Source organism: Lactuca saligna, chromosome 1 (genome assembly GCF_052625555.1).
Source record: "Lactuca saligna cultivar CGN05327 chromosome 1, ASM5262555v1, whole genome shotgun sequence".
Taxonomy (NCBI): Eukaryota; Viridiplantae; Streptophyta; class Magnoliopsida; order Asterales; family Asteraceae; genus Lactuca; species Lactuca saligna.
The window spans coordinates 70,067,684-70,078,222 of record NC_136417.1 but is presented as its reverse complement, the minus strand read 5'-3'; the positions used below and the strand labels follow the sequence as shown (position 1 = coordinate 70,078,222).

Sequence of the window (10,539 nt, the reverse complement as noted above, 5' to 3'; positions counted from 1 at the left end):
CATTCATGTTTCAAATGAGAATTGAACTCTTAAATAATTAACCTCAAATAATTAAGAGTTTTACCTCACTAGGCCAACGTTCTTTTTAGGGTAAATTACATCATTCGTCTCTCGTAGAGGTGCCAAAAAGCATGCTTAGTCCCTATTTTCAAAAATTAACTCGAACCGTCCGTCCGTCGTTTGGATTAACTTTGCACGCTTCATCCCTGAAATATGATTTTGTTGCAAACTTATTCCGTGTCATAATTGAAATGACCATAATACTTTTATGTTTTTATTTTTCAACTTTTTTTTTTTTTTTTTTTTTTTTTTTTTTTAATGTTTTACTATTATTTTCAATTAGAAAAAAATAAATAAATTAGACAATTGAAATGTTTGTCCCTCCACCTTCATCTACCCTTTTAATGTGACATTGATTGAATAGTACAACAAATGCAGACTCGTTGGTCACCCCCACCACCAAATAGCACCATTAAAAATCGTCGGTCTATCGAAAACTACTGGCCACCGCCGCTCCATTTCTGGTTAGGGTTTCTGTTGAATCAGAAGGTTTTTGGTAACATACAGTCGATTTCCATCAAGAACAAGATATGGCCGATTTCCAGCGAGATCTAGGATTTCAGTTGTGCATATGGTTTCCGACTAAGCCGCTAAGGTTTCTTGACAGCTGACGAAATCCTATCGGTTGCCACCTCTACACCGACCTCTGCCTCCAGCCACCCTTTAACAAAATTGTTTCCACCTTATACATGCTTCATTTTCAATCCTCCATATCTCACAATTAGGATGATGATGGTAAGAAGTAGGCGGTCTTAGGGGATGTGGGGCATCGACTAGAGAAAACCTTGTTCTTCCTTGCTAACGTTGTTCTTCCTCATCTGCATCCTTGCCACTTGACGTGCCACCACCACGTAAACCCATTCGATTTACCATAACTGTAAACCCCCACCCCACTTGTCGATTTCATCATCTCGTATTTCAAGAGTTGGTGTTGCAGGTGTGTTGTCTCCTTCTCTAAATGTTGATGTTGGATTCGCTTGGAAAAATGAGTTTGTGCTTGGTCTCGCCGAAAAAGGAGGAGGAGATGTTGGTTGTCGGGAGTGGGCGAGAAAGAGGAAAGAAAATTGGAGAAAGGGAATTTGGGGGGGGGGGGGTGGGGGGAGGTGTGTGAGATATTTTTTCTTCTTTTAAATTTTGAAGTGATAAACAAATAAAAAAAAATAAAAATAAATTGTTAAGGGCATAATAGTCTTTTTATGTCTGAAGGGACGAATAATGCAAGTTTTAAACAAACAATGAACAGTCCGAGTTAATATTTGAAAATTCATTTTTAAGAATATTCTAATAAAAAATCAAATTAACTATAGTTTCTTTTTAGTTTGGTTCCAAAAGGAACTTGGAAACCAAACCAAACTCCAAATTCATGATTTTAGTTAAAAATTTGGTTTGAACTTGATGAACCCAAAACTCAAATTTTGATTTGATTTTGTTATAATTTAAGTTTTGAGTTTAGGTTGTCGAAGAAAAGATATGACATAAAGAAGACGAACCATTTGAATGTTAAGCTACATGATAATATTAGACGAATAAAAACTAAACAACTCTCATTATAACTTATAAATGCAGACTCGTTGGTCACCCCCACCACCAAATAGCACCATTAGAAATCGTCGGTCTATCGAAAACTACCGGCCACCGCCGCTCCATTTCTGGTTAGGGTTTCTGTTGAATCAGAAGGTTTTTGGTAACATACAGTCGATTTCCATCAAGAACAAGATATGGTCGATTTCCAGCGAGATCTAGGGTTTCTGTTGTGCAGATGGTTTCCGACTAAGCCGCTAGGGTTTCTTGACAGCTGACGAAATCCTATCCATTGCCACCTCTACACCGACCTCTGCCTCCAGCCACCCTTTAACAAAATTGCTTCCACCTTATACATGCTTCATTTTCAATCCTCCATATCTCACAGTTAGGATGATGATGGTAAGAAGTAGGCGGTCTTAGAGGATGTAGGGCATCGACTAGAGAAAACCCTGTTCTTCCTTGCTAACGTTATTCTTCCTCATCTGCATCCTTGCCACTTGACGTGCCACCACCACGTAAACCCATTCGATTTACCATAACTGTAAACCCCCACCCCACTTGTCGATTTCATCATCTCGTATTTCAAGAGTTGGTGTTGCAGGTGTGTTGTCTCCTTCTCTAAATGTTGATGTTGGATTCGGTTGGAAAAATGAGTTTGTGCTTAGTCTCGCCGGAAAAAAGGAGGAGATGTTGGTTGTCGGGAGTGGGCGAGAAAGAGGAAAGAAAATTGGAGAAAGGGAATTTGGGGGGGAGGGGGGGAGGTGTGTGAGATATTTTTTCTTCTTTTAAATTTAGAAGTGATAAACAAATAAAAAAATTAAAAATAAATTGTTAAGGGCATAATAATCTTTTTATATATGAAGGGACGAATTGCATAACAGTCCAAGTTAATATTTGAAAATTCATTTTTAAGAATATTCTAATAAAAAATCAAATTAACTATACTTTCTTTTTAGTTTGGTTCCAAAAGGAACTTGGAAACCAAACCAAACTCCAAATTCATGATTTTAGTTAAAAATTTGGTTTGAACTTGATGAACCCAAAACTCAAATTTTGATTTGATTTTGTTATAATTTAAGTTTTGATTTTAGGTTGTCGAAGAAAAGCTATGACATAAAGAAGACGAACCATTTGAATGTTAAGCTACATGATAAGACGAATAAAAACTAAACTCCTCTCATTATAACTTATAAATGCGAAAAATTATGACAAACTAAAAATATCGACTACATTCACAAATTCTAACATGCCATAAGTGTCTTAAAATATCAATTTTATTATTGCTATTTATTTTTTAATATGCATTAAATCTATTATCTTATGTCGACATTACATTCTTAAATCCCAAAATAAATAATATCAAAATGGATTTATTTCATAATTATAAGGTGAAATACTCAGCCATGACGCATATTCGAAGATCCAAATCCCGTTCGCTGTCTTGACTAGCAGGCAACCCTATAAGACTTTACTCCCCACCACCATTTCCATTTTCCGCTTTCAGTTTTTCTTTCATTCCTCCATTTCCTCCTACAACACCACTGTAAGTCGTTAACCTGCTGATTAATCCAAACTATTTCACTGTTTTTTGTGTTCTTCCGACATATTTGTTTATGTAGCTTTCTAATCTTGCTGATTGTTGAAGTTCGTCGCCGAAATTGACTTTTGATTGCATATTGTATTTCCTGAATCTTTTGGATAATGTTTTGTTCTGTTTCGATGCAGTTTTTGTCTTCTTGTTATTGGTAGGCTGCTGGTGATCAATCTTACGAATTAGTACAGGTATCTGATTTGGTCCCTTTTCATCATCCTTTTCCTTTCTTGAGCTCATTAGGGTTAGGTGAACAATCGCTTTCGCTACTCGGGATGAGAGTTTTAAGTTATTAAGCTTCTTCTATTTGGTTGATTGTTAATGAAAAGTTTTATGGTGGTTTGGATTGATACGTGTCGATCTCTGAACTCTGAAGTGTTTGTTTCAGGGTTTTTCTTTTGATCGCTTAGGGTTTTTGGATAATGGCTTCCCGAGCAATTTTGAGACGAAGGAAGCTTCTCTCTGATTACATCAATGTTTCTAGTCGTTCAATTCAAGCCCTGAGCCATGGCCACTATGCCAAATACTCAGACGCAGGTCACTCAAGCTCTACACCAGATACCCCTTTCAAAGACCCTGTCACCACAAAATTCGACCCTGCAACATTTACAAGACATGAAGAAATCAGAAATGCTTCCACACTCCCATTCTTTACCCCGCATAGATTCTATTCCACTATTGGACATGGAACATTCGGACATATGTCACGTATGAGGATGAATTTGGTATTTCAATCTTCAAAATTTTCTTCAATGGCCACAGCACATCAACCAGATATGCGTGGTGAAGATGATGATAAAGAACAAGTTTCTAAAAAGAGAAAGGAAGCTTCACCAGAGGAATGTGATCAAGCTGTTGAAGGTTTAAGCACTGCAAAAGCCAAAGTAAAAGCCAAACAAGTAACAGAATCACAGAAGACTACTGCAAAATCCATTCTACAAAGAACATGGGCAATTCTATTGGGGATTGGCCCAGCTTTAAGAGCAATAGCTTCCATGAGCAGGTTTGATTTACATTTTTGGAACTTATTCTGTATCAACAAAGTCAAAAACCAACGATTTCTTTTGTGTTTTATGCAATTTAGGGAAGATTGGGCTATAAAACTTGTTCACTGGAAAAACGAATTCATATCAACATTGAAGCATTACTGGTTGGGTATCAAGCTTCTTGGTGTTGATATAAAGATCAGTTCAAGATTGCTTCTTAAGCTTGCAGGTGGAAAGAGTCTTTCTAGAAGAGAGAGACAACAACTAACACGAACAACAGCAGATATCTTTCGTCTTGTTCCTGTTGCTGTTTTCATTATTGTCCCTTTCATGGAGTTTTTACTTCCTGTTTTCTTGAAACTTTTCCCCAACATGTTACCTTCTACCTTTCAAGACAAAATGAAAGAACAGGTTTTGCTTCATATCTTCATATGATTCTCTAAACATCAATATATATAAGTTCTTATCATCTTGATTTGATTATGTTTGTAGGAAGCATTGAAAAGGAGGTTAAATGCAAGAATAGAATACGCAAAGTTTCTTCAAGATACTGTTAAAGAAATGGCTAAAGAGGTCCAAAATACTCGAAGTGGAGAAATCAAGAAAACAGCAGAAGATCTTGATGAATTTTTGAGCAAGGTAAGCTTATAGTTGATACTTCAATCTCTATACTTTTTCGGGTTGTTTCTTTTTCACTTAATGAGCTTAATCCATTAAGGGTAAAATGGTCATTTGGTCTCATTGCTTCATTTACAAACGGATTTACAGGTCAGAAAAGGTTCTTCTGTTGCTAATGATGAAATTTTGGGATTTGCAAAGCTGTTCAATGACGAACTTACCCTCGATAATATCAGCAGGTCATATTCTCAGTGAATTATGCAGCAAATGATATAATTTCTCATTAAATTATTAAAAAAAATAATTCTTTTTATTAGGCCTCGATTAGTGAACATGTGCAAATATATGGGAATCCAACCTTTTGGAACAGATGCTTACCTTCGTTACATGCTCAGAAAAAGACTTCAATGGTATATAAATTTTTTGATCTTTTATTTATAGAAATCATTAAAATGTGGTCAGTTTATTTACAATTTATACCTTTTTTAAATTTTTGTAGGATTAAGAATGATGATAAGATGATTCAAGCAGAAGGTGGTGTTGATGCTCTTTCTGAAGAAGAACTTCGTGAAGATTGTAGAGAAAGAGGCATGCTTGGATTACGTTCAGTTGATGAAATGCGTCAACAGGTTTTTCTTTTTTTTTTTTTTTTTTTATTTAAAAAAAAAAATTTAATTTGGTCAAACTTTTTTCTGCAGCTTCGTGATTGGTTGGATTTGTCTTTGAATCACTCAGTTCCATCTTCACTCTTGATTCTTTCAAGGTAAATTGGATTCATAAATCATAACTCATAATTCATTTACGGATTTACCCTTTTCTTTTTTTATAAAAAAATTCTTTATATATATTTACAGAGCCTTCACTGTTTCTGGGAAATTAAAGCCTGAAGAAGTTGTGAGAGCCACATTATCTTCATTGCCAGATGAAGTTGTGGACACTGTTGGAGTTACTTCTTTGCCCTCTGAAGATTCTGTTTCAGAAAGAAAAAGAAAATTAGAATTTCTTGAAATGCAAGAAGAACTCATCAAGGTTCTCTTCCATCCAAATTTTTACCTTTTTTTTTTCTTTATGTAAGGGTAAAATCGTCATTTTACCTTTTTTTTTTATTATGTAAGGGTAACATGGTCATTTTACCTTTTTTTCTTTATGTAAGGGTAAAATGGTCATTTTATCTTTTTTTCTTTATGTAAAGGGTAAAATCATCATTTTACCTTTTTTTTTTTTCTTTATGTAAGGGTAAAATGGTCATTTTGTATTACAGGAGGAAGAAGAGAAAGAAGAAGAAGAGCAAGCTAAAATGAAGCAATCGATTGAAAATAACAAAGATATTGCATTAGAGGAAATGATTAATCCAACAGCTTCAGAAATTCAAGAACAAGCAAGAGCAAGAGCTTTAGAAAAACAAGAACAGCTCTGTAAAGTCAGTGAAGCTTTAGCTGTTTTAGCTTCTGCATCTGTAAGCATTCAGACATTTTGTTTAATTATATTTTCTTTCTATAATTTTCTAAAAAAACGTGCTTTTCTTCAGTCTGTTAGCAGAGAGCGAGAAGAGTTTCTGAGGCTTGTTAACAAAGAGGTATGTTTTCTCACCCTACTTCATATTATTTACTCAAGGGCATTTTGGTAATTTTGTATGGTTTCAGATAAATTTGTATCATAGTATGATGGATAATAAAGAAGGAAGGGATGGTGAAAAGGAGATAATGAAGGCGTATAAAGCTGCTCATGTCCATGAGGAAATTGATAATTCCAGTGAGGAACATGTAGCTGATGAGGTGTCATCAGCTCTTATAAACAGGGTAAGTTTCCGTTTTTACCCTTTCCCTTTTTTGCCCTTTGAGTGACATTTTATGGTTTAGGTTGATGCTATGCTACAAAAACTCGAGAAAGAAATCGATGACGTGGATGCAAAAATTGGTGATCGTTGGCGAGTTCTTGACAGGTAGTTAATTTATTAAATAATAAATATATATAAAATTCTATTTATAGTAAGGTTGACTAAGCGGTTGACTTTACAGGGATTATGATGGAAAAGTTACCCCTGAAGAAGTGGCATCTGCAGCCATATACTTGAAAGATACTTTAGGAAAGGAAGGTGTTCAAGAACTTATTAGCAACCTTTCAAAAGATAAAGGTTAGTATTTAGTAATACAAAAATATATGTTTTTATCTAAAACTATGATTATATAATTTAATTGATTTTGTTATTTACAGATGGAAAAATACTTGTGGAAGATATAGTAAAGTTGGGGAGTAAGGCACATGATGTGGATTGATATGATATTAATTCACGAGTGTCATTTACAAATTTTTGCATAATATTGTAGAGAGAGAAAGAGAGGCTCGTATGCTTTTTTTGTCACACTTTATAGGCAATTCAAGTGTTACAAAATGCAATTTTAAAAAAAAATGTCACTTTATTTTACTTTTAGTGATGTAAAAAGTAGTGCCAAGAGATAAAAAAAAAAAAAAAACACATGAACATATATTTACGTAAGCGACTCTTGTATGCTGCGTGTTTGACATAAAGTAACCTTTGTTACAAATTCTTGCATGTTGGTATTTCATCGATTCTTCTTTTATTTTCTGACGTTTGCATTGATGGAAGTTACGTTTGGTGTTCGACTTTGATCGAATGCAAAATTTATTTTAAACAAAAGAGAAAAAGAGTTTGTAGGGTAAACTATCATTTTTGTTTACATTTAGTAATTTTTTTTTTGTACACCATTTAATGAATTATCATTTTTTAGTATTTTTTTTTTTTGTACACCATACCATTTACCAGTAAGTTTACGTTTGATGTTAAAAATTGTACCCTTTTGATTGAGAATAATGTGTTGCCCGTTTCACATTTAGAGGTTCGTTATGAAAGTGATGAAAAATCTTAGTTATTAATTAATTGTAATTGTAACAAAACCGACTAAAGAAAATAATATTTAGATCTAAAACTGCACCAAAATTTATACAGATGCTTGCAATTGAGCAACAAAACCTACAATTAATAAAGCCTAGAACCAGTTACACCGAAACTGACTCATCTTCTCCATCTGATGACCCAAACTGTTGTCCTCCATTAAACTTAGGAAATACAGGAAGACTTCGACTCATTCGCAAAGGTAAAGGGATCCCAACTGTGCTTCTCTCATTCATCTTCCCAACTTCCTTACAAACTCGATCAAGAACTGACAAGAACTCACGCACCACTGTAAAAATCCTCAAAGCTTCACCTTCTTCCATGGCTGAATACTCCCCATGAAAGTATTCAGTAGCTTCCTTCACCATTGAAATGGATAGCCGCTCTTGATCAACAATCTTAACCAGATCATCCTTCGCTTTCTTCAAGAACACGTTCATGGAGTCTGAGAATCTTTCATTCGATCCAATCTGTTCGTTTAAATCCACCACTTCACCAACCTTGGTTAACCCCATGGCTAACCTTTCCACTTCCTTCGAAAGCAAGGTGGAATCCATGGCTGCGGCTCTCTTAACACTCGAAAGCTCACCACCGAGACTCGAAACAACTTCAAGACCACGTTTCCTGAACTCCACCTCATCACAGAGCTCTGAGTTTTTATTATTTTCTCCACCCGAAAGGTGAAACCCTTCTTCTCGAATGATCTCTTGTACGACAAAATGGAGGAGTGTTGTTTTTCCATCGTTGCCCTTCACGTGTACAAGCTTGAGAAGAGTATCGAGCTTCCAGGCATGGGTAGTTCCGTCATTCATCTGGGTTCCTGCCATTAACACAGCGTCGAGCAGCTTGATAAACATCCTGCTGTTCCTAAGCTCCCGAGAAGCCATCTGGAAACACCATGAAACAAAGTTTTTTAACATATGAAATCGATTACATGACTTCCATGGATTCAAAAATCAAAACAGCAAAAGGTGGTGTATATAGTTATATACCTCAATGGTTTTAAAGGATCCCTTGAGATACTCAACTTCATTATCGAAGTTTAATATGTAGAGCATGGCATCCACCCTCTTGAATGCGAATGGTATTTGAATAACTGCTTTCAGAAACTTCTCCGCTGGATCAAGATCATCGAATTCCTTTAAGCGAGTTTCTTCCTCCATTGTTGGAGCCATCTTCAACAAGCTCCCAAGTAGCTCAGAATCTAAGGTATCAACGTTACCTTGAAGAATGGATTCACAGACTTCATCGATGGTTAAATCAAGCGCCCTCAAAAGTATAACGATGTTTCTGGATTTGTGTGGATCAAGGACAATGTTCTTTTGGGTTACATCGGCAACCATCTTTTGATCGATGCTAGGGTTTGGTGCGAGTTTAGATGAGTTTGACATGAACAATGTCTGTATCATTTCTTCGTTCAACCTATGTGATTATGTTATCGCGATTAGATGTAGAAATTAAGCGATGTAATGAAAAGAGTAATGGAGGTAGCAGAGAAGATGAATCTCACTGAAAAGAGCTTAATTTGAAGTGATCCCATGTCGTTGCCTTCTCTGAGCTTGCTCTTACATTATCCCATTGTAAAGGTTTCAACTTCGGCTTCAAAATCTCTTCTTTTCTTTGTATTCCGCTGAACCCAGATGGCGGTGGCGGAGGAGGTGGAGGTGAAGGTGGCAACACCGTCTTGTGGCGTTGAAACGCTACCGGAGATCCTTTTGGAGAGAAGAAATCTCCAAGATCCTCCACTTCGGAGTCGGAGAAAGAACCCTCGTCCAGGTTGTGTTGGTGATGGAAGTCTTGTCGGGGTAATGGCGGGAGTGGGTGGAGCTCCGGCGAACCCAACATGTTATAATCGATTGAAGTGGCGGCGGCGGAGGCGGCGGCGGAGGCGGAGGCGGAGGCATTGGTCATGTGATCGGATGTTTTGAGAAGTCTTTGGTCGTGTAAGGGACTAACGAGCGTACCAAGATAGAGAAACTCGGAGCTGGGGGTGGAGAAGTTTGATGGAAGAGTAGGAGGCGGTGGAGGTTTGTCAGAGGTGGGGAGGTTAGCCGGAAACAACCGGAGACTATCGGAAGGTGGAGGTTTGTGACTATGGTTGCGGTGGTACACAAGGGAGACAACCACCGCAGCAATAAACGCGATAGCAAGGAGGGAGAAAGCGAGGGAAATAAGAAGAAGCTTTGTGGAGACATGGGATTTGGAAGACGATGACGATGGGAGAATAATGGAAGAGATATTTGCAGGGAAAGTGGGGAGAGAAGTGGAAGGGACGGTGGTTGTGGTGGTGGAAGACTCTGGTGGGGAGGTGTATGAAGGGAAGAAACGGCGGTTGTTGTCAGTTTCTGGTGGTGTTAGTGAAGAGAAAGGATGTTTGGGTTGAGGTTGTGGTTGCAGAGAAGGGGAAGGAGAAGGCGACGGAGTTTGGGTGGTGATGGGTGGTGGAGGAGGAGAATCGATGACCGGAAAGAAAGGTTGATGGAGGATCCGGCGGGAGGAGGAGGAATGGGAAGAGAGTAGTAGTAGTAATGGCAATAGGAGAAAGATGATTTGAGGAGCCATTTAAAATTTATTTGCAAATGGAAGAAGAAGCAATTTGAGAGTGTGTTTTTAGAGCAAAAGTAGTAGTAACAATATATTCTATTTAATTATTAAATGAAGGTAGTGAAAAACAAAGTCAGCAACTGCTTCAAGTGAGTGGGAGGATTTTGTTGGGTCTAGGGGTAGCTCAAACTTTTAATGTAGGAAAACACCCCTTACCTGTATGCTTTCTATAAAAACAAGATAACAAATATTATTTTTATTGGATTTTTATTTTTTTATTTTTAAATTTGTTTTACAAGTTT

At 36.8% G+C, this 10,539-nt stretch overlaps 2 protein-coding genes across 2 annotated transcripts; one reads left to right on the top strand and one right to left on the bottom strand.

Annotated features, from left to right (window-relative positions):
* Positions 1–2,980: 2,980 nt before the first annotated feature.
* Positions 2,981–7,325, top strand: LOC145039483 (uncharacterized). Its single transcript, XM_078987540.1, has 16 exons — positions 2,981–3,127; positions 3,310–3,366; positions 3,564–4,178; positions 4,260–4,572; positions 4,654–4,800; positions 4,930–5,018; positions 5,097–5,189; positions 5,279–5,408; positions 5,478–5,542; positions 5,634–5,808; positions 6,041–6,235; positions 6,308–6,355; positions 6,423–6,578; positions 6,639–6,721; positions 6,798–6,913; positions 6,994–7,325. The coding sequence occupies exons 3-16, from the start codon at positions 3,598–3,600 to the stop codon at positions 7,053–7,055; spliced, it is 2,253 nt and encodes a 750-aa protein (XP_078843666.1). The 5' UTR covers positions 2,981–3,127; positions 3,310–3,366; positions 3,564–3,597; the 3' UTR covers positions 7,056–7,325.
* Positions 7,326–7,700: 375 nt separating this feature from the next.
* On the bottom strand, positions 7,701–10,317 carry LOC145039473 (formin-like protein 2). Its single transcript, XM_078987531.1, has 3 exons — positions 9,204–10,317; positions 8,686–9,115; positions 7,701–8,580 (listed from the first exon to the last, which is right to left on the bottom strand). The coding sequence occupies exons 1-3, from the start codon at positions 10,253–10,255 to the stop codon at positions 7,798–7,800; spliced, it is 2,265 nt and encodes a 754-aa protein (XP_078843657.1). The 5' UTR covers positions 10,256–10,317; the 3' UTR covers positions 7,701–7,797.
* Positions 10,318–10,539: the final 222 nt, after the last annotated feature.